Genomic DNA, 24839 nt, shown 5'->3' with positions numbered 1-24839 from the left:
ACACTGAAATATTTTAATACTTAAATTTATATTTAAAAAAAAATGCTTTGCATTGTGCAAACTTATCACAAAATGTGAACATGAGCTCCATCAATGGCTCCAACAAGTCCAGGAAAGTCCACAATCCTCATGAAAGTGTCTTGTTTTTGCAGCATGGCTTGACGGTCAGTTGGAAAGTCAAAGAACTGCCATATAGTAGTGGCCAAAAGGGATGCCGGCCTAGGAAATTTGACATCTTCACCCTTAATTAAAAAAAAATGTGTTAAAGATTTTGTAAGCATATTGCTGTAACTTTGGGAGGCATAACAACGCAGCAGTGGATCCAAATGCAGGCTTTGATTAGAATTGTGGTCAAAACAGGCAGGGTCAAACAACAGCAAGCAGGTATAATCCAGGGCGAGACAAAAGAGTAATCCACAAAACAGGTGAAGGTCAGGACAGGCAGCAAACAATAAGAAATCAGAAATAGTCCAGGGTCAAAAACAAGGCAAGGCAGCAAGGCAACAAGGAACCAGGAAAACACAGGAAACATGGGAACTAGGAAACGCTACAGGCTAGACAATACTGAGCAATGAATGTGTGGATAACCAGGCTATAAATAGGGTGAGGCTGATGGAGGTAACAAGACACAGGTTAATGCAATAAGTGATGATGAGTCCAGCAAAGGATTATGGGAAATGTAGTCTGTGAGAGTGGCAAGAGTCAGGGGTGGAGTGCCATCTGGTGGAGCTCATGGGCACTCCAGCTGGAGATCGTGACAGATCCACACCCTTAAGGAGCCTTAAGGAGCGGCTTCCAGACACTTTCAAAGAGAACAGAAATTAGTCCAGGAGGGAGGTAGAGCAGGGGCGGGACAGGGGGAGGGATGGAGAACCAGGTCCATGTGGAAGTGGGGGAACTGGGGACTGTGGCAAAGCCGGAGGAGCAGGGTGCCAGAGCGGAGCCGGCAGAGCAGGAAGCCAGGGCGGAGCAGGAAACCACCAGGGCAGAGCAGACAGGACTGAAGATCCCCACAGAGGAGCAGATGACCACCACAGCAGAGCAGATGGGATCGAATACCCCCACTGCGGCGCAGATGACCACCACAGCAGAGCAGAAGACCACCATGGCGGAGCTGACGAACTGGGCGGAGCAGAAGACCACCAGATAAGGGTAGGAGAACACCATGGTGGATCTGGCATGACTTAAACAAAAGGCACAGAGAGGTTAACAGCGGCCTTAACATGATGGGTGGACAGTTCATTAGTGGCATCCCTGGCTGGTTCAGGACAGGACGGGAGTTCATAGACTGCCTCCATGGCCATGACAGGACAGTCAGAGAGTTCAGAGACAGCCACCATGGCCATAACAGGACAGGAAGAGATTTCACAGGCGGCCTCCATAGCCGTGACTGGACAGGAAGAGAGTTCAGAATAGACCTCCTTGGTCGGAACAGGACAGACTGAGAGTTCAGAAACGGCCTTCTTAGCCATAAAAGGACAGACTGAGGGTTTAGAAATGGCCTCTTTGGCGGAAACAGGACAGGCAGAGGGTTCATAAACAGCTTCCTTGGCCGTGGCTGGACAGGCAGAGAGTTCACAGGCGGACACCGCTGCCTCTGGAGGAGCTGAAGCAGACGCCGCCACTTCAGGAGATTCAGCTGCGCAAACTGCCACCTCAGGAGGAGCTGGACTCAGAAGAGTAATTGGAACAAGAAACGACACTCCTGGCCATGACGAGGGAACTGGAGTCACTGGAACAGGGAACGGCACTCCTGGCCGTGACGAGAGAACTGGAGTCATTGGAACAGGGAACGGCACTCCTGGCCGTGACGAGAGAACTGGAGTCATTGGAACAGGGAACGGCACTCCTGGCCGTGACGAGAGAACTGGAGTCATTGGAACAGGGAACGGCACTCCTGGCCGTGACGAGAGAACTGGAGTCATTGGAACAGGGAACGGCACTCCTGGCCGTGACGAGAGAACTGGAGTCATTGGAACAGGGAACGGCACTCCTGGCCGTGACGAGAGAACTGGAGTCATTGGAACAGGGAACGGCACTCCTGGCCGTGACGAGAGAACTGGAGTCATTGGAACAGGGAACGGCACTCCTGGCCGTGACGAGAGAACTGGAGTCATTGGAACAGGGAACGGCACTCCTGGCCGTGACGAGAGAACTGGAGTCATTGGAACAGGGAACGGCACTCCTGGCCGTGACGAGAGAACTGGAGTCATTGGAACAGGGAACGGCACTCCTGGCCGTGACGAGAGAACTGGAGTCATTGGAACAGGGAACGGCACTCCTGGCCGTGACGAGAGAACTGGAGTCATTGGAACAGGGAACGGCACTCCTGGCCGTGACGAGAGAACTGGAGTCATTGGAACAGGGAACGGCACTCCTGGCCGTGACGAGAGAACTGGAGTCATTGGAACAGGGAACGGCACTCCTGGCCGTGACGAGAGAACTGGAGTCATTGGAACAGGGAACGGCACTCCTGGCCGTGACGAGAGAACTGGAGTCATTGGAACAGGGAACGGCACTCCTGGCCGTGACGAGAGAACTGGAGTCATTGGAACAGGGAACGGCACTCCTGGCCGTGACGAGAGAACTGGAGTCATTGGAACAGGGAACGGCACTCCTGGCCGTGACGAGAGAACTGGAGTCATTGGAACAGGGAACGGCACTCCTGGCCGTGACGAGAGAACTGGAGTCATTGGAACAGGGAACGGCACTCCTGGCCGTGACGAGAGAACTGGAGTCATTGGAACAGGGAACGGCACTCCTGGCCGTGACGAGAGAACTGGAGTCATTGGAACAGGGAACGGCACTCCTGGCCGTGACGAGAGAACTGGAGTCATTGGAACAGGGAACGGCACTCCTGGCCGTGACGAGAGAACTGGAGTCATTGGAACAGGGAACGGCACTCCTGGCCGTGACGAGAGAACTGGAGTCATTGGAACAGGGAACGGCACTCCTGGCCGTGTCCAGGGAACTGGAGTGGATTCAAGGACTTGAGCGGGCTCTGGTGTGGACTCAGGGACTGGAGTGGGCTCATGAGCGGACTCCTTACTAAACACTGAGATAGGAGCAGGCTCAGGAGTGGATTCGAGGACTGGAATGGATGCCACCTCCTCGGGAGTTTCTGCAGCGAAGGCTGCCACCTCTGGGGGTACTGCAGTGGTGTGTGTGGCCCAAACACAAAGAATGGAGACTGCCATTGCAAGGGGCACTGAGTCCAGGGGAATAGTCTCTGTGAGGACCAGTACTGAGGCCCTTGGGATGCCCGCTGCTCTGGCCAAATCCAGCGGTGGATCCTCCACACTGGATGCCAGTCTCGGACGCCTTGGGACTGACCTTGAGGCACTGGGCATGGTCGACATGACATGAAGAGACTCTGGAACAGCAGCCATGATGGGACGAGACTCTGGAATGGCGGCCATCTTGTGGAGAGACTCTGAGTTGATGGCCATCTTGTGTAGAGGCTCTGGTGTGACAGCCCTGGACTGGGGAGTGCTGGGAGCACAGGAGTGGCGACCATAATCAGTGGACTTGACGGTGATCCCAGTGAACCAAGCTCTGCTGTCGCTGGAGCTTGCCGGTTATGGCCCCCTCCTAAAAAACTCTTAGGGGTCTTAACGTCCTTCACCTCTCCCACAGTGAACAGGGAAATGGTTAGCAACAGGGCATAATCCAAAAACTGACATAGCGACCCTCGAGGACCATCATGGGGGAGTATGGTTTTTAACGGTTCATTTAGTCCATAACAGAAAAAATCTATCAACATGAAGTCCGGGAGATCAGAGAGGTGAGCAATGTCCAGAAAGTCTTGAATGTGGTCCTAGAGGGAACACATTCCCTGACGGAGGCAAACTAACCTGAGTGCTGGGTCCATGGTTGGCCTGAGACGCTCGATAAAGCCGCTGGATCCGGGTGTGGCTCAGTATTCTTTAACGTTGGGAGGCGTTACAACGCAGTAGTGGATCCAAGTGCAGGCTTTTATTATAATCGTGGTCAAAACAGGCAGGGACAAACAACAGCAAACACCTATAATCCAGGGCAAGGAAAAAGAGTAATCCACAAAACAGGCGAAGGTCAAGGCAGGCAGCAAACAATAAGAAATCAGAAACTAGTGATGTTATGCTCGACACTGAAGCTCCGAAGCTTGTATCAAAAAACAACACATTTTACATCAAAGCACTGTATCGGAGCTTGATTCATTTTGCCAAAATTCCATGATCCATGACGTTTGAAGCTTCATTCGTCTGAAAATCATGTGACTGCTTCAGTATCTGGTTCAAAAACGAAGCGAACCTCAGTGCCGTTTCCTTTATGTTATATTAGTTTATAATGCATTAGCATTGTTTTTTTTTTGTTTTTTTCAACATTGTAATAAAATATTTAGTTCAAATGAACTTTGCTTATGAAATAACTGTACAGAGGCAGAGTTAAAATAGACAGAACACGGATTTAATTTATGAATTTATGTTTCATTTATTTTACTTATTTTAGTGCCAGTACACCGACACAAATGAATGACTTTGACAGTGACCATTATTTATATACAATAAAATAAAACAACAAATCAGTTGTAGAACCAGATGTGAAACACAATAATGAAACGCAGCAGTTTGGAAAGTGTTAGTCATTTTTATGACCACTAGATGGCCATAACATAAACTGTGTTGAAAAGCTTCGAGTAATTAACCTTTTTTCAGATACAATTGTGTTGAAAGATTCACTGGTTCAGAATGCTTCACTTCGCCATCACTACAGATTATTACCCCCATAGTATTGGTAGGATTAGGAGTAGGTGTTGGGGAGGGGGTAGGATTAGAGGTGGGGTTAGGATTAGGTAATCAGGTAGTGATTTGAACTAGGTGGGTAATAATTTGGCAGGGGGTCAAAATTGGGCACAACACCGGCATATCAGACCGTGTTAACATAGCGTCGGTGCACGTGCGATATGTGTGTGTGTGTGTGTACTCAGTCCGTGCGTAGTCACAGGCTTCATCACATCATCTATTGTCTCAGATCATATAGAGTACACAGTGACATGATAGCTGCTGTTATAGAATGACCTTGGCAAACAAAACCAACAAGAATTTTAGATTATTTGACAGTATACCAAAAAAAATCTAATAAAAATGTATTCCTATTTGGTAAGAATGTTTATCAGCATCACTGTTGTTTAGACAAATACCTCACCCAAAAATTACAATTCTGTCATCATTTACTCATCCTGATGTCATTCCAAACCCATAAAACTCTCATTCATCTTCAGAATGTATATGAAAATGTTGTAAATATTCTATCATCATTTTTGTATATCAAGTTGACAGTCCACACAACCAAACATGCATCAGTTAGTACAAAAAGACATCGTAAGAGTAGTTCAACCTACTTGTTGTACTATACTTTACCATATTAATTTGTTCGTTCATTCGTTCATTTTTGTTATCTATTTATGAGTGTTTATTAATGTTTACATATAAATAAAAGCCTAAATTAAATCTGGTTATCATATAAAACATTTGTGTCTCTTATTATTGACTCATTTGGATTACTTTTATGATGTATGTTTGCAATTTTTATACGTGAACATTTTGGTTGTGTGGACCTTCAATGGATGGAAGGAATATCAAAATAATATATTGGAAATTCAAAACATTTACTCATCCTCATGTTGTTTCAAACCTGTATGACTTCACAGTTGCTTTAATAATACAAAACAGTAGCAGTTATTGGTATGCAGGCAAGCATTCAGGGTTTCCACAATAATCTGCATTTCAACAGATCAGATGTATTTAAATCAAGCACCAGTGTTGGGCAGTAACTAGTTACTAGTAATTTAGTTACTGTAATAATAAGATTACTAATAAGATTTCAGTAATAATATTACAGTTATCATCCATAAAACAGCTTAGTTACTTTTGATGCCTCAACCCCGCTGATTTAAAATCCAACAATCAAATCATTCTTAGATTTATTTTCATAATTTTCATGACTCGCACATGCATGTGATGTCCCCAGTGCAGCAGGCAAGCTTGGAATATGGAAAAGCTTACATTCAGCAGATAGAAATATTGCATTATATTGATTTTGTCAGGAAAAAAGATAGATCATCATGTTCAGATCGAACACTGTTGTGTAAGTTTGGCTTTACTTTATTCTGGCATTACATCCTATCCACATCCCTCTGATCAGCATGTGGTACATTATATTACTACAATTAAAAATCTTTTTGGAAAATTAAACAGTTTCTTACAAACTTATGTGATTTGATAAAATACATAATGAAATATAATCCTATATGGGTAACAGAGAAATTACAATTAGCTTCAAGGTACACATGACAATTAATGAGATTAATACAACACTTCTACTTGAATGTCACTATCAATCACTATTGAGTGTTTGTAATAACTTCTGACTGCGATCTAAAGTGGATTTTGGTCAAATGATGAGGCAGAAATATGTTGTTAGTAACATTCTAGAAGAATTTTATGTGGAAGATACACCGTTACAACTTCTGTCGGGCGTGAAGAAAAATAATGTAACTAGTAGTGTAACTAATTACTTTAGCCACAAAGTAATAAGTAAAGTAACACTGTTACTTTTTAAAGGAGTAATGAGTAATATAGTACATTCTTTGAGTAACTAGTCCAACACTGTCAAGCACTAATAAGTACCCGTTTATATACTGAGAAATTTCATGATGTGTCAGGTTTAACAAAGACTCTGTGACGTAACAAATTCTATTTTTATATAGTGAACTTACTCCTAAGTTAGCCTCTCAATAGCAAAAAGATGCCTTTGGGCAGACTGAAACTCCAAAACTTTGGCACAGACATACCTGACCTACATGGGAAACAAACCACAGGCAGCTGAGGCATGAAGCATGATGTAGGCCTATAAATCCACTCACAAAAACAACACTGCTGGTTTCAGTCGTTCTCCCTTAATTCACTTCTACCAGCATTTTAAACTGTATAAGCATAAACAATTAGCACATGATTTGATCTGATTTATTAAGATTATTATAACAACTTCATATCCAGGTCAAAAATAAACCAGGGTTTATGGAAAAAATGTCACAAAGATATATTTAAAACAGAATAATTCCGTTTTTTTTATACCTGACCTACATGGGAAACAAACCACAGGCAGCTGAGGCATGAAGCATGATGTAGGCCTATAAATCCACTCACAAAAACAACACTGCTGGTTTCAGTCGTTCTCCCTAATTCACTTCTACCAGCATTTTAAACTGTATAAGCATAAACAATTAGCACATGATTTGATCTGATTTATTAAGATTATTATAACAACTTCATATCCAGGTCAAAAATAAACCAGGGTTTATGGAAAAAATGTCACAAAGATATATTTAAAACAGAATAATTCCGTTTTTTTGTGTGTGTTGTTATGTAACATATTATGTATATGATATCCTCCTTACATCCTGCTTTTGCAGTCAGCACAAGTACCAAATCATTCATTAGTGTCTTCCACACAAGTAATACAAGCCCGGAAACACTGGCTCAAAACATGGGAGGAGATTATTAACTTGGATCTTTTTTTAGCATCAGTGTTATTGTTATTATTTGACCACACAGAGAAACAACTATAAGTAAATATTGTTTCTTCCTGAGAAGGGGTGCGTGTTGCATGAGCAGGAATTAGACCACTGAGTAACTTCCTGCAAGAACATTAGCCTAGGTTCCCCATTCCATTCAGTCCATTCAAATACATTCATGAAAGAGCCTTCCTGCTGTACATTAACACTAACAGACCAAATTGAATGAATTTAAACCCTGAGACTTGTTTTTATGGTACATTTTAAGGTGGTACATTTACATACACTCTTAAAAATAAAGGTGCTTCAAAAGGTTCTTCAAGCGATGCCATAGAAGAACCATTTTTGGTTCCACAAAGAACCATTCAGTCAAAGGTTCTTTAAAGAACCATCTCTTTCTTACCTTTTTATAATCTGAAGAACCTTTTTTCACCACAAAGAACATTTGTGAAACAGAAAGGTTCTTCAGATGTTAAAAGTTCTTTATGGAACCATTTAGACAAAAAGGTTCTTCTATGGCATCGTGAAGCACCTTTATTTTTAAGAGTGTATGGTGCATATGGTACATTTACAATGCTTTGTGATATGACTGAATCGTTTTCACGTTACAAAAAAAAAAACATTGCTTCTTGCATGTCTACTGTATTGGTTATTCCACAACATGCCATTTTCAATGATACTCTTAATTTGCACTCGCATATGAAGATGAAGGATACAAATAAAATAAGCTTGTTTTTAAGTTCTAATCTGTTTCTTATATGCAGTCTATGCCGCTGACACAATGACAAAAGATGACACAAATGACACAAATGAATAATCTTCTAAATCCTGTGAAAATCAGCTGCTATTGCAGATACAGATATTAATACATGTGAATAGGTATGGTTGCAGGTGCACAGTGAACTTGCCCTCTTTGACCTTTTTCATGGAGGATGACAGCTCATAGAAGCAGCCGCTAAAGAGATATCTATGTATATCTATCAATGGTCTATGCAGCTTAAGTTCAGCTTACTGTTTCCTGTAAAGAGCTTACACATGACAAATGAACGAAAGGATGTTGCACACGAGTGGCCATGGCAGAAATGAACGACTCACTGTCAAGACAACTCATTGTTAATTTTCCCATTGCCTGACTCTGAACTGTAGATGGTGTTTTGTTCCTGAATGAGCCAGCATTTTGAAAGAAATGGTTGAATGAATTATTCAATGGCTCATGATTCATAAATCCAATCACTTGCTGCCACCTATTGGCATAACAATGTAACTTGCAGAATGAGTCAATAATGCATGGATTGAGTCTGTCTAGATCATTCCTTTTCATCCTTGTAACAGTCATAAGGTAAATAATTTTTTTTAAAGTAATGAGAACTGAGGAGACAATGTGTTTAATTGTTGGGAAAATAATATCATAATGCAACAAAATCTAATTTATCCAGAAATTATCTTCAATTTATGTCTTATTTACTGCATTTTGGTTTTGGACATGTTCTTGATAGGTTTTGTAAGATGTATCAATTTAGTATTGCTATCACTGTTTATAAGAATAGACATGCTGAGGGTAAGGGTGCAGACAGGCATCCAGAGCCAAATCAATTACAAATAATTTCAGAATCATTCTATTTCTACTTCTTATTGACAAAGAAACTATTTATCCTAGAAGAACTTGAACATAACTGACATAATCCAATTTCATATGCTCCTAACAACGCAGAGTCATCTTGTGACATTTTTTTTTTTTACAACATTTGATAACATCTTGAACAGGCTAGCAGTTCATAAATACCCTGAACAAAACTGCCCTTCTCAAGGAACATTGTTTTAGCATACAGAGCTGTCATTGTTTAGTTATTAACCTGACATTTGATCATGAGAATGCCTCTACAAACTTTAGAACTATAGTTTCCACTGTAGTGAAAAAACCAAAAGTAAGCTCAAAGTCTCATTTAAAAAAATCACCTCCATGAAAGGTGTTAAAAAAAGTTAGTGACTAGGCTAGGGCATAATGCTGACACTTGCCAAAAATATTATTGTTAGTATACTGTACACACTGACTTGTGAGTAGTAATTAAACTTGAAAGGGGTTTTATTTAAAATAATTTTAATTTGACAAGTTACAATGTACAAACATAAAGCCACTGAATGCACTTTATGATGAATACAAGCCAGATGGAAAGTACCGCTTCAGTTCTCTGGGATGCCAGGATTACAACAACAACAAAAAAAGACATTTTGCATAACAGTGTACAGTACATTTCAGTAGCACTGGTCATTAGTGAAATAAAATGTACTATTATTGCAAACAGAATGTATTTACAAACAGATAAACATTATTTAAAAATGGTCTGCCCTGAGAGAGAGTAAAATCCCTCAATTAATTTTAAAATAAAAACACATAAATATGTACATTGTACTCTTCTGCTCCTTAATCTTGTTAAAAATATATATACAATTTTTAAGTGTTTCAAAAACAATCAGAGGAGAAAATTATTGTTTTGACAGTAATTCTGATCATTCTAGAGGACAGATAAACATTATTCAAAAATGGTAGAAAGAAAGAAAGGATTCAGTTTGTTGCACTTGCAAACTGTGCCAGTATTACAGTGTAATGACTAAACTGTATCGGTTTTTTCTCTGCCAGTATGTAAGTGCTTATTCACCACTGTTCAGTCTCCAGCAGTCACAAGATAAAACTCAACAATTGGTTTATAAGGACCTCTGCTGGCAAACCGACCAAACTACAATAAGAGGTATTCAAAGCAGATCACAACGCAGAAAAAAATTCAACCTCAGAGAGGATATACAAATATATACAAAAAAGAATCACTGGATACATTCGATTTTTAAGAACTAAAATCTGAGGCACCACTTCCTCAATTCTCTGGCCAGACAGAAATGAGTTTAAATAAACAATAAAAAATGAAAGATTGTAAAGGAATATATACAGTATATTTCCTGAGAATTTCGATTATAGCTACATAAAATAATTACGTCATATATACAAACCTATTATTACATTGTCCACAGTGCTTATTTAAATGGTGGTTAATATGTGCATTAACAAGAGTATTCGGGTTCTAGTTAGAGATCCACGCTGGTTGTATAAAAGCCAGGACAGGCCCAGTTCCAAATCAATCCGGTAATAACATCCCTCTAAAAGTACCAAACCTTCAATTATGGATGACTCAGGTTTTGATTCATAACCTGATTTAGATATTAGTCATAAGCCTACAAAAATTGTCTCAGCTTGTCCACTGAATTATATTCAGCAGGATGTACCTCAGGCTAAACAATCAGTTATCCTCATCTCAGAAATTTGAAGCAAACAACACCCACTGTACACATACTGCTCACAAACGTAATAAAGGGGCACTTTTACCCAAAAGTGTATCTTAGCTTTTTTTTTTTTGCGAGTCAATATGCTGAGTTTAAAAGTGGAAGAGGAAAACTATGTAGATGGACGTCTATTAGGCTGGAGTCTTAGGGTCAAGCCTAGTCTCTGGGTTCAGGGCTGAGGTCCACTGAAAGTGGCAACAGGGAGACAAAGCAGAGAGCAGAAGGTTGACTGCAGAGGCTGGGTCTGAGATGAGAACACCCTTCCTTTCGTCCAGTCAGTCGAACTATCTGGCTTATAGCAAACTGATACCTCACACCTGCAAAGAGAACGAGTTTTGGGTTGTTCATATCACTGTATTCAGTGAAGCTTACATCCTAATAGTAACTGCCAATGGCAGATGCATTGAAAACATTTACCAGTTGTTGGCCACAAAACTGTATTTTTATAACAAATATTTTCATTGTCTCTATGACACCTCTATGACAGAATTAACCTTTTTTTTTCTTTGTGACAAACAGCAGTGGTTACTGAGTAACTTTTAGTCTCATTTCCATCTCACAGGAAAGCATAAAGATGACATTTCATGATTTTGTTCCTCTTTTTTTGTTTTGCTGGCTTAATGCAAGGAATATTCCACGTTAAAACACAAAATTAAAAAGTACTTTAAAAAAAAGTCTTATGTTCACAAAGGCTGCATTTATTTCATAGAAAATATAGTCAAAACAGCAACAATGTGAAATATTACAAATATAAATATATAATGGTTTACTATTTTAGTTCAAATGGCAAAGCTGAATTTTCAGAAGCCTTCGGTGTCACATGATCCTTCAGAAATCATTCTACTATGCTGATGATCAAGGAATGTTTCTTATCATCAAAGTTGAAAACAGTGATATAAACTTTTTCAGCACATTTGAATAGAAAGTTAAAAAGAAACAGCATTTATTTGAAATAGGTTTTTATAACAATGTGTTTTACAATGTTTTTTTACTGTCACTTTTGATCAATTTGATGCATCCTTGTTTTAAGTGGGAGAACTTGCACAATTGGTGGCTGACTAAATACTTTTTTGCCCCACTGTATGTTACATATATAACATAATGAATACAATTAATCCTCCTATAATGAAAAATAATGAATTTAAACTGGACAGCAGTGGTGAACAAAGTACACAAACGTATTGACATATTACTCCAGTAAAAGTAGTCATTTTAAATTTTACTTGAGTAAAAGTACTGAAGTATTGTTTTGCGATTCGATCAGGTAGAGCATGGTGCTACCAATGCCAAGGTCATGGGTTCAATTAACTCAGAACAGGTGTAAAAACCTATCTGACTTGTTTGTCTACCACTGCTAGGCAGGAAATAAATATATTTCCTATATATATATATATATATATATATATATATATAAATACTGTACCTGGTGACACTCTGTAAAATTTTCTTCTCATCTTGGTCCAGACAAACTGCGAAGGTGGTGTTGCAAGTTCCACTAACCTGAACCTTATCCACCTTTACCTGTGTGGTGGTCAGTTGCTGTAATACAAACGACAGTTTTATAAGTACTGCATATAAAAAATACTGCAACTTGAATCACCCAAATCATTTTCATATTCAGAAACATTTGAGCTTAATCTATGCAATTATATAAACATTGTTAATGTCTTTTACATTGCTCTTGCAATAGGACATATGCATATTTCCATATGAAATTCAGGATTTTCTCTATTCTTCATTCATTTCAAACATCTGTTAAACAAATTTGTAACCAACAGTATATTTTCTTTTCAAACAATAACAAAACAAGATGAAGTACAGTCAGTGTGTGGTGTAACTGAACCGAAGAGTAACCACAGACACTGTAAAAATGAAAGTACGACTGACACCAAAAAACACCAAGGTGTAAAAACATGAGCCATATCAAGTAAACTGGTACAGAAACAGGTAAATAAAACCAAAATGTTTGCTCTTGGTAAAAAATGTTGTTGTTTGTCGACTGCTACACATTGCTGCAGAAACCACACGAGAGTAACTGTAGGTGTTTGCGCTAAGTTTGTGTCAGGCTGTTTAAACCGCATCTCAGTTTTCTCCCATACTTCCTTCCTGCTCACCTGATTGTAGCCTTTCTTTGATTTAGAGTTTTGTCTCTTCAGCACTTCTGTCATTGTCAAATGAAGGCACTCCATTTTAGAATCTAAAGAAAAAGAAACGATTTATTACAATATTTTGTTAATTCCCCAGTGATTATTGTTAGGCCTAAAAATTGATAAGGTTCTTTTGTGTTGAGAAGGTTATTATATATTCTTTTGCGCGTGTGCAAATATGTTTATGGTGTTAAGCCACTATGAGCCCAATGTTGAGTAAGTTGAATGTAATTTGAATGCCATCTTGTTATTTTTGTTTTTTTGTTATTTATAAAACAAAACATGCAATTCATTACGTTTCAATTTAAACAGTTGACAGCACTAATCCAAATGAGTTCTGTCTATAATAAGATCAAAGTTATTTTTTACCTAGTTCCTCAAGATTCCTGCAGGCTTTTAGCAGGTTTATAGAGGTGCAGGACTTCTCTGTCCTTGTCTTCTGACTTCTGCCACTGATATGTATCTTCATGTAAAGTCAAAAAATGAGAGGGGACGAATGAGAATTGCATGCTTGTGCCATTAAAAATTCATCAATATACTGGAATGGTTCATCTTACTTGGTTGTAAGTAACTTCAAGTGATAAAGGAACAGCTTCACGGTCTCCATCAATGCCAAATCTCTTACTTGCAGCACCTGAAAAAGAAGATTAGATTTGATTTTTGTTTTTTAGAAAATAAGCGAGTCACCTTAACTACAGCAAAACACAATACAGAACAGGATCTGAAATGTTCCTTCTTCCTTAAAAAAAAAGATTTATAAACATTTTTGATTAGTCTGAATTTAAAGCTGCAGTATTAAATAAAAATACAATTATTTTATAGTACACTTAAAAATAAAATGCTAATATTTCCCTTTTTATATTACTTTTTAACATTTTCAAACCTAAAGTCAGCAAGCTTTTATTTTGGGGTGTTACTTGGAAGTAAGTATAAAACTGTTGAAGGGAAAGCATACTAAGCAAACATGAGATGATGTGAAAAGACCATTCAAAGACAAAACTAATTTTGATCTGATATGCTGGTGTTTGTCTGCACTCACCCATGGCCTTGATGGCTCTTGTACCAGCTGTGTGTCCGAGCTCCAGAGAGTGAACAAACACTTCAGTCCGTCTCTCTCCTCCAGCTAGTGTCAACTACAGACAAGAGTAAGATTTAAACTTTTATGAAACCACTGCATTGCATCATGGCAGTATAAGATGCAAGACAAGTTACAAAACAGTGCAAAAAAGATGAATGAAACAATGTCACTGTAGAGTCATTAGTTAACACCAAGCAACATCTAAAAATGTATGTAGATTTCACAGAGCTCTAAAATAATTCAGCCTGTCATTTTTGCAGTGAAACTAACAAATCTGATTGAAAGTACACTTTTTTAAACACAGAATTCACAGCACATTGGAGAAAGGAGCCCCACATATTACATCACACGCTGTTATATATATATATATATATATATATATATATATACATACACACACACACACACATACACACACACACAGGGGTACACATACGTATTTTAGTCTCGTTCTCATGAAAGCACCTGGAGACTCAGTTTGGTGCTCACTGTGACCCATTAAATATAACTATAAAAAAATATTACATCACACGCTGTAAAAAAAAAAAATAGATTTATAACTCAAAAGTCTATGTAACTTTTATGGTGAAGTTTTAAAGTCTATGACTGAAACTGCCACAGATTGAGGAAATGGCATGTTTTATTTTTGATTCACCTCTGCTTGATAGAGCTGAATGAGGGCAGGGCGGGCGGCATGACGACAGTAATAGAGCACCAGGTCAGCAAATATCGGTAAACGCCCCTCACCAGCACCTTCAGACAAGTCTGAATCAATCTTGGATGTCTGCTGTTATGGACAGAATATTTGACATGAATATATTTTTCATCTGTAATTTAATAAGGACATTTTGTTTTGGCCATGGTGATAATCAAAACAATTCAAAAAACACTTTCACACACGCAAGTTCCTCATATGAGTGGTTTTATAGGATGTGTTTTTTTTTGTGTGCATGTATGCCATGTCAAAAGCTTGCCATATAACAAAAGATTTACTGTTCTTCTTACTGATTATTTAGATATGTACGCATTCTCTGTTCGTGTGAATGAGTCTTTGTGGATATGAATGTATCACCTGGCACACCACATTAACCGGAAGCTCCAGCAGGCTCAGAGTGTTACGCTCATACCAGGGATCCAGCATTCCCAGGAGATTGGCTATGTCATTAGTGCTGTCCTCCATCCCGTTCACACTGAGATCCTGTTGACAAATTAATACCAATGTTTCTGTATCAAAATATTACATAAGAATGTCGAGAATGTCTGGAATAACAATCAATGAAAACAAAATCATCTTTGTTTTGACTTCAAAGTGTGTGCAAGTAATCTAGGACTTTATTAGAGATCTAAAGTTAGCTCAGACCAGCATCAAAAAAAGGTTGTTGCAATTTAAAAGTTTTGCCCAAAACCCCATTAAAACTACCCATCTATCCAGTTTTGCCAGGCTGGGATGCATAGATCAGCCATCAGAGATGTGGTTTGAAATCCAATTAATCCACAGTAAGAAAAGTTTGTAGCGCCAAACACTCATCCAAAAATCCAGTAGGCAAATAACATAGGGTGCATAGATCCAAAATAAAAAAAATATGAAGATGAAAGAGATCCGCACTCATCCAAATTCAGCCAAAAAGGCTTATAACATTTAGTGCTCAGAGGTCACAAAAATATGTATAAAAAACTGCATAGGTGCAGAAAGTTTTCGGGTATTAACCCTTCCTCAGTGCCATGTGCTACCAAGCAACACCTGCACTCATTAAAACATGTATTACCGTAATATACCTAATGTCCAATTAAATCCCATTAAACAATGCAGCCAGTACACACTAAAGGTTTTGGGAGTGATAACCGCATTTAAATGTGGGAGTGAATTGATGATTTGAGTGAGTACGGAATACAGGAACCGTATGTGAAACTGTAATGATTGACGTAGTGATAACAACAGCAATGGTTTGCGGAACATGTATGCCAGTTGAAGCAGTTTGTTGTTAGCTACTTTTGACCCAAGTAATATTAGGGGATTAAGTACTCGCATCAACTGCAGGGCTGGTGAGAGCCACTATAGTGGAGAAAGACACACCTGTGACAAAATGTAAGAATGAGTCAGGAGACATACTTCTCTCCCTATGAATTGCTTGGAGAAGAGAAACACACATCTCTGATGTGTGGTCCAGTTTTGTATACACTTTTCAGATTTCAACCAAATTCGGTTGTAACTATTTCATTTTTTCGTAAATGAATTTGGTTGTTGCATGTTGCTGTCATTTCAGTAAAATGATGTGTGCAGAACAGGAATTAGAGAAGTGGCACTTTAGCTGTGGTGTGTATGTAGCCTGTTTGTACAAATGGATCTGGAGATTTTTGTAGACAGTCATACTCCAGTTTTGATGCGAAAACTAAGCATATGTGTACAGCCGAAGGCTGTAAAAAGTATACCCCTTTTTCGTGCGTAAACACAGGCAGGCAACACATGCTCAATGGAAAATGTCATCTTTGTCCAAAGTCTGCGCTATTTCTCTGCAACAGTTGTGAATGATAAAAATGTCTTTGTACTCTTTTAAACTAGAGTTGCGGATATTGCTTAACCCCTTCACACAAGAGAAGTGTGAAATTCACACTCATCAATGTGGGTGTTTATTGGTGTTGGCACCTTGTGGACTAACTACTTAATGCAAAAATGTGTGTACAGTGCTTGTGACGACATTTATGTCACAGGCACTATAGCAGGCTCAAGTGTTGTGATTTCACTCACAGTGGTAGAGATGGCTGGTTTCAGTGGACTCACTGACAGCTGCAGAGAAGAACCAGAGTTCTTTGTGGAGAAATTGGCTGGAGTTGTATCCCTCCTTACAGGCACAAAGAAAAACTTCATCCTGAAAGCCTTGGTCAGGTGTGGACAGTCTCCTTCTCTTTTTCTTAGGCTGCCATAAGCACGGGCAACTCTCCCTGCCACATGATCTGCCCCAAACACCACCACTCTGAGCATTGTGGCCCCTGGTAGCCCTTCCACATCGTCAGTACTCAGAATGGGTCTTCTCCTATAGCAAACATACTGCAGCTGTGGCAGGGGGGGCACTGGGAACCCTAAGTCAGAGCTCCGCAGTCGCACTTGCTGTGGCAGAGAATTGGATCTCTTAGAGCGGACAGCTATCACTAATTCTTTAGCCTCAGGGCTGCCCAGGCTGTTAGCTCGACATAGAGAGTTGCTGCGAGGTTTGAAGAGTCGTGAGAGGCGCTTGGAAAGTCGTGCACTTGTTTTGGACTTGGGCACAGACGCTGTGCTCAGACTGTCCTCCTCTGCGTCCTCACAGAAGTCACTGTCAGTGCCTGAAGCTTGAGATGAGGATGAGAGTGTGGAGAGGGGAGAGCATTCAGAGGAAGTGAATGACAGAGTGGAGAACATGGAGTCTTTGGAGGCCGTGGAAAGCGAGGAGACAGTGGAAAAGATTGAGGCCCGATAGTCAGTGCAACCGTTTAATACAAACCCTTCCTCCAAGTCCTCATATTCATCATCTTCCACATCAACATTGTCAACATCATCCTCCTCCATACCCTCAGATGTTTGAGATAAGGTAAATTCAGACTCCATTTCTAGAAGGTCGTTTAGAACATCTAGCAAAAAAAAAAACAAGAAGGAAAATCGTGACTCAGATGGTTATTATTAGCTGGAGGATTATGAACTCATGAAAACACCTAATGACATTATAAACTAAATCAAAGTGACTGGAAAGCAATCTTCGAATGTTTATAATTCCAAAATAGCCAAACAAATGTTTGAATAAGCCCATGGCAGAAAGAAATGGGACTGGCTTGGATTCAGTGTCTTACCAAAATTATCCTTGTCCCAATGGAAGGTGTAGCACTTGGCTGCTGGAATGCCGAGCGTCTGAAGAACCCCTAGTGGCACAAACACAACAAAGTCTTTCTCATTAATCTCTAGCCCACTCCAAATCCAACACACCACTGTTTCCCAAGCAGAAAAAACATCAGCTGTATTGCTTCATGTTGGCCATCCATCTAGGTTAAGTTTCTAGGAGTTGGTGCCAGGTAATATGTACTACTGCTGCCCAGACCAACAGTGTAGTATGTCACCAAGCAACAACCATGAAACTCTATAAGATGTAGACCACCAATTCACATGGCCAAAAGTATGTAGACACCTAAATATTTCAAAGCCATTGGCTTTAATAGGTAGTTTCCATTCTTCTGGGAAACATGGCTACAGGGATTTGATCCCATTTAGTCAACATACCGGTAATATAAGTGAGGTCAGGTGATGGGTGATGGAGCCTGGTTTATACCTGAGGTTTCAATTAATCTCACAGGTGGTCAATGAACTTGAGCATTGTGCAGGCCAGTCAAGCTCTTTCCCATCAGACTCTGTAAATTGTTTCAATATGGGCCTTGCTTTGTGAACATGCCCTATTCTACTAAAATGTTTGCTGAAATTTCGGCTGAATTAGTCACACGCTTTAAATAAAAGTTGTCCCCATACTTCAGCCATATAGTATATAATGCTGCATTCCATGTGTGTATGTAGAAACGTATTCTTTTTTTATATTACTGATTGCTTGTGAACAGTAACTGATGGTATAGTAGTAATTAATTTTACTATAAGAATGACTTTGATTGACAATAACTTTAATAGTGCAGTTTAGAACAGTGGTTCACAACCTTTTTGTCTCCAAGATGCTCCGTTTGTCCAAGACAAAATTTGAAGGCCCTATTTTATCTGATATGTACCTCTAGTACTCCTGCTGTAATAAAAATAAAGTCAAAAATATAATGTCTACTGTTTAATCTTGTACAGCCATTTTTTTAAGCATTTAACAAGAATTTGTTAATTGGAGCCTCCTGGAAGTTTGCTAATGACCCCTAGTGGGCCCCTCTACCTTGGTTAAGAACCATTGATGTATAAAGTGAAAAGGAATTAAAAAAAAAATAATTAAGATTTCATAATACTATTTTTAAAATTTGTATAAGGTTGGACACAAGTCTGGTAACAATTCAAAGCACTTTAAGGTTTGTGAGGAGGGCTATAAGTAGGAAGTGAGACTGTACCATCTGAAGTCTTGCCGTTGGAGGCTGGTATGCCAAGTTTTTCTCGCAGCGCCTCCAGACCACCCTTGACATGTTCTCGAGCTTTAGCTACATCCGTTATGGCTGCTGCAGACTCTAGAAGGTCACTCACTGAGGACAGGATCTGTGCCAACTCATCATCACTAAGGCACTAAAAAGGAACCAATTTAGTCATGTACTGTAACCTCTTATGTTGTTGCAAGTCATTCAGAGTCAGAATTCGTTGAATGTTTAGCTGTGTTTCAAATGAAGCTACCCCTCATTTTAACTTCCAAGTAATCTGACATAATTACAATAAATTTCGCCATTTGCAAGCAAAACTATTATAACAAGCTCAACCCCGTCATTACTCCCACTCAATCCATCTATTTATTCCCCATTAGCCACCCATCAGCCCACATATGAGTCATTTTGGTCACACATCCAGTTCTCACCCCCCTCCCACCAATCAGATCACACACTTCCTGACACCCACAAAGTGATACACCCACACATACTCAGTCACAGTCTGACGCACATACACTCTGTATCAAGTTTTTTGGAGCACATTAAAACATCATCTCATGTGCCGTGGAACAGTGTGGTGTACCTGTAGAGCACCACTGATGGTCTGTAGTGGGTATTTAGTTCCGAGCACTGCCTGGTAGCTGTGTTTAATGAGTGTAATGCTACTCTCTCTCTGTGAGACCTCCGCTCCACTGAGCTGCTCGGCCACAGACAGGAACTCAGCAGGCACCTCAGCCGGGTTCATCAACAACACCGTACTGTAACAGCGAAAACATCAGAAAAGGTCACTTTTGTGTAGCAGAAACACAGATACAACACATTACTTGTGTCCACAGAAGAAGTTTACATTTGTTATTTTCTAGTGTATTTCATTTTAGTAGAACATCAACAGTTTAAGTTTAAGAATTTTTTTCTTAGAAAAATATATTTTGTATAAACAAAAAAATAATAATAAAAAAGAAGCATGCTCTTATTATGGGACAGATGTTTACCCAAGACAGATCATACGGAGGGCTGTGCTAAATTGAAATGGCCAGCCATGATAGTGAAGTGTCACATGATCCTTCAGAAATCATTCTATTATGCTGATTTGGTGCTCAAGAAACATTTGTTATTATGTCTTATTTACATCTATTATTAATAGTAATTAATTTTGAACTATTGTGCAAAATGGAAAAAGTCCTTATAATTAAACATTAATTTGTCAATTAAACACTAGGCTAAAGATTGTATTCATGACAAATAAATTGCAAACAAATAATTGTATTTGCAATACATTTGACTGGACACAACCTTTGATGCTGAAGTTTCACACAGAGAAGTAATATTATAATAAAAATTCTGAATATCCAAGAACTGACACAGGAAGCGAGTGGTGAAGACTGCAAACAAAAAGGGCTGAGCAATAACTGACACAACAGGATTTCCTCCTGCTTCTGTTGAAACACTCACATGATCTTAGAACGCTGACTAGAGGTGGCAAAGCCTTGTTCCTCTCTTACCAGCCTGTGGTACGAAATCCCTAATACAAGCAAATGCACACAAGAACATTATTTCATCAGATTTCAACATTATGTAACAAAAAAAAATCTTAGTGAAAGCACTGAAGTTAGAGTGGAAGTTAAGTAATCCTTAAGGTACTATTGGTGCTCTTAAAACTGATAAACAAGTGTAGCACTTATTTTGAAAAACAGCTGCAATGCTTCTTGAAACCACTGAGAAGTATGCCACTGTACTTTTCTGTTAAATACTATGAATTAGAAGATTGGGGCTAAGGTTAACAAGCTGCTCTTTATTAAGGTGCTAAGATGGTGACTGATAAAAGTTTATCTTGTGTTTATTGATGCAAATGTGCTACCTGGAGCTCTAAGCTCTTGATGTAAAGTGGAGAGCAGGTTACGGCACACACTACAGTAGGGTTCAGGCCATGCTAGAAAGTCATGAAACACTTCACAAGCTTCTGTCAGGATCTCTCCATCAGATGGACAAAGAGGCATCTGCAGAGAGAAAACAGACGCATATGTGAGTTCATTAACATTAGCTTCTGGGCGAAAGAGATAAGGCTCAAACTGAGAGGTTTAAAGCAATATTTGTGGGGTCTAAAAGTCCACTAGTAAAAATGCTTTTATTTTTTCCAGTTTTCTAATTGAATACTAAATTATGCTTTACAATCTGAAAAGCATCTGAAAATGTACATGAATTTCTCAAATTTACTACAAAATAAAGCTGTAGATTGGAAGTATTGTAAATACGTAAAATATATAAAATTGTCGTATTTATATACATTTTTATATAAATGTATAAAAATATAAAATTGTATATATTTCACTCTACACCCTACAACTTTTATTTCACGATTTTAATAACAAAATTGTATTATAATTTGATTATACAATTTAATTATAATTTGATAAAAATAATTTAAAAAAAATGATATTTAGATTAATTATTTGTGAGAATGAACACTGAGAAGCATTCAATATTTCCTAATAGGCGCACGCAAATAGTAAATACTGTTTCCCTGTCTTCAACATTAGCTCAGCAAAATTAGATCAATAATTCTTAGTTTCTGATTATCAAGGCTTTGGTAAATTTGTTCTTGAATAATCAACCCAGTGTCCATGAAAATTTACCTGCAGAAGTGTGGACTCAAACATGAGAGCCAAGGGGGCCACAAGCTCATAATGACACTCCTGCTGAACCTAAAACAGCAGAGAAAGATATCCAGCATCACCACTTTTACATAGCGCCTACAGACAAACTCACAATGTGTTCTTGATCACATCTAAAATAAATTAAAATATGTTTTTTTTTAACTTAATTTAATTATGAACAACACCAATATCTTAGCATAGATTAGATGCAATCTTTATTGTCATAGCCTGCAGAGCCCACAAGGGGGCATAGTGAGCTAAACACAGAGGACATTGATCACAAAAGTATCACTTCTTTTCTGCGGGTGTAGCATTCCGTTTAGTTAGCGGTACATCTACATGTGTACTCACTTCTCTGGCTTTTCTGAGAATTTGCTGCAGCAGAATGAGAAAATTTTCTGGGTCCCTCTTAACCAGCTCTTCTAGACTCCAGCGGTTCATACACCAGCCAGCTGCACAAACATGCATAAACATACACGCATGAGAACCCTAATTGCGAAACTGGGACAAAAGTGCGTGCCTTATACCTCAAATAAACATGATATCTAGTAAACAAGTCCCCCGCGGTATACATGTAACCACTGCACAACCCCAATATCACCAAACGAGTCAAGCACACATAAAGGGCGGAAATTAATCTGAACACACACATCAGACAGGAAAAGGCTGGTTAAAGTCACGATAGCCTGAATATTCCCCTGAAATCCCTGATGTGTAGATGTCAAAGGGTTCCCTGCTTTAAACTGTGATGGTTAGAATTCTGAGAAAGAACATACTGTAATGTACAATTTGAGAGCAGATCATATTGTTAGGTGACAGAACTGTGTGTAACCTCAAAACTACACAAATTTAGAATGATGCTGAACTGGATATTTAAGGCAACTGCAGCTTTCCTACTAAAAAGATCTGCAGTGGTCGATAATAACTGCTTTACTTGAAGGACATCTTAACTTCCTGCCTAATTGAAGGTGTCAAACAATACATTTGCTTTAGAACACTCTCTGAAAATAACACCTTCTCTTTGAATCTGTCAACAGTGTCACACTCTGTACACAAACAGCATTAGAATGTTCATCAGAGTGTGATCTTTTGTTTGTCAGTTCCCTGGTTCATAAACACAACCAGAGCAAATACACAACTACAGCGATAGAGATTCTATATGGCCTTTCCATAACAGAGAAGTAAAAAAATAAGACCTAATTCAACTTTTCCAATATGATAGTATATCACAGCTAAGTATCAAGTTGTCTTTGAGCAAATTACACTTTGAAACTGCTTGTATACTGAAAAAGTAGTGTTTTGCTGTGTTCACACAATTAAATGCTACAATCAGATGTGGGTGGGCTGATGTAGACACATGCCCACTCAGCTGGCATTTTCACCCACCCAGTCACAGAATTACATGGGCCAATAACAAATATAAGGTATCACGTTCCCAATAAAGAAAGGGAATATTTCGTTTAAAACATAGTTTAAAACATGTTGAATTTGTGTATATGTACTGTTTGTATTCATGCTGGTTTCATATTTTAAGAGACTTTGCAACACAGTCACGAGGGTCTGCAGGAATCCTCTCTTATTTCTGCATATTGCTATTACTGTGCATGAATAAATTAATAGATGCAGACAAAAAAAGAGTGTTGTGTCACTGACCCATAAGTGTATTATGCATATATAATTATTTGAGTAAATTAACACTGAGAAGCCCATTTCAATGGCAAATCCCTTCTATTTCCCTCCCTGCAACATGAGGTCAATTGAAAACCAATAAGAAAAATGATAAAGGAAAAGCACACACAAACAAATTGTACAAACAGAAGTAAAAAAATTTTAATGAAAAACAGTGATGCCAAACAAAAGTGACCCATCAGCAGCAGAGGGTCAGTGGGGTGGCCTTACCGTTCCAGGATTGTGTCAGGTTTTCTGATGGCCGGAGTCCATCCAGGCATCTCTCCAGAGCATGCTGGATCCGGTCCTCTGTGCACGAGGTGTGCTGCATCTTGATTGTAACTGTAAAACAAAATAACTAAAGTCATATAAATTAAGCTGTAAAATTCTAACTGTTTCTGAAACAGTGAAAAACAAAAAAGATACCAATACACACTACCTCCTGCATATGATCTGTAAATATGATACTAAAAAAGTATTACATAAGATGGCGGAACCACTTGTTTATATTTAAATTCCAAACATATCAGTCAAGAAAAATGTTATACATTACTATGCGGGTTTTCAGTTGGCCTCTTTCCAATAACACAGTTGGTGTAACATGAATGAAGTAGCAGCATGTGTCAATAAAATTCCATGCAGGTATGTTATCTACATAGACAAACAAATGCTCGTCTCCCTTCAAGGAAGTAAACATACAGCATCCTTTGCATGTCTGTAAATGATATTGAGGTTTAGGGAAATGTTCTACCTGGTGTCAGAGAATTTCAAGAGAACTATCTGGTTTAGGGATTATCAAGGGGATGCCACAGCTGCCAACTGTTTGTTTTCTTCCTGATAACATTTAAAGTTCCTGACATTTACTGTTAGATGGCACCTACCACCTATAAACAACACCACATACAGGGCTCCAGACTAACAATTTTTACTAGGAGCACTGTAGCCCCTGACTGAAAATTGCTAGGAGCACAAGCAGAAAATTTAGGGGCACACCTTAAATCAGCCTGCAATGCAATCGTTCACATATTTTCCCCATTTTAACTGTACTACTGACAAATGCTTTGATAATAAATAGAACTCATAGAAATTACAATGTGCAGTATTCTTTTAATTTCAGAGGGATATGAAAATTACTATTGTTTTACATTAGTAAGTGCAGTTACTAATAATATTACATGTTATTTGTTTATTTCATGTTTATACACATTTGATAGTAAAGCACTAAGCTTGAGTTTGGAAGCTTACAATATTTATTGTATTAACAAAAGTAACGTGCAAAATCAAATTTTTTATGTAGAAAAGGTATATATTGTACTCTTATTAAA

General features: G+C 38.9%; 2 protein-coding genes across 3 annotated transcripts; one reads left to right on the top strand and one right to left on the bottom strand.

The window, feature by feature from the left end:
• Positions 1–1296: 1296 nt before the first annotated feature.
• LOC107569356 (putative per-hexamer repeat protein 5) lies at positions 1297–2994 on the top strand. Its single transcript, XM_016255437.1, has 2 exons — positions 1297–1405; positions 1544–2994. The coding sequence occupies exons 1-2, from the start codon at positions 1297–1299 to the stop codon at positions 2992–2994; spliced, it is 1560 nt and encodes a 519-aa protein (XP_016110923.1).
• A 6647-nt stretch (positions 2995–9641) lies between these two features.
• On the bottom strand, positions 9642–23853 carry LOC107569359 (phosphoinositide 3-kinase regulatory subunit 5-like). Of its 2 annotated transcripts, XM_016255440.1 has the most exons (17): positions 23746–23853; positions 22198–22298; positions 21826–21894; positions 21051–21189; positions 20645–20714; positions 19776–19950; positions 19169–19337; positions 17936–18004; positions 16860–17719; positions 15186–15311; positions 14769–14900; positions 14075–14168; positions 13593–13669; positions 13405–13498; positions 13003–13085; positions 12312–12427; positions 9642–11205 (listed from the first exon to the last, which is right to left on the bottom strand). In XM_016255440.1, the coding sequence occupies exons 1-17, from the start codon at positions 23843–23845 to the stop codon at positions 11058–11060; spliced, it is 2622 nt and encodes an 873-aa protein (XP_016110926.1). In that variant the 5' UTR covers positions 23846–23853; the 3' UTR covers positions 9642–11057. The 2 variants fall into 2 exon arrangements, with proteins under 2 accessions (XP_016110926.1, XP_016110927.1); XM_016255441.1 differs by lacking the exons at positions 9642–11205; positions 12312–12427; positions 14075–14168 and having other exon boundaries at positions 13008–13085.
• Positions 23854–24839: the final 986 nt, after the last annotated feature.

This window comes from Sinocyclocheilus grahami, unplaced genomic scaffold (assembly GCF_001515645.1).
Source record: "Sinocyclocheilus grahami isolate Dianchi unplaced genomic scaffold, SAMN03320097.WGS_v1.1 scaffold1338.1, whole genome shotgun sequence".
Taxonomy (NCBI): Eukaryota; Metazoa; Chordata; class Actinopteri; order Cypriniformes; family Cyprinidae; genus Sinocyclocheilus; species Sinocyclocheilus grahami.
The sequence above is the reverse complement of the archived record's forward strand: the minus strand, read 5'-3'. Positions and strand labels throughout refer to the sequence as shown.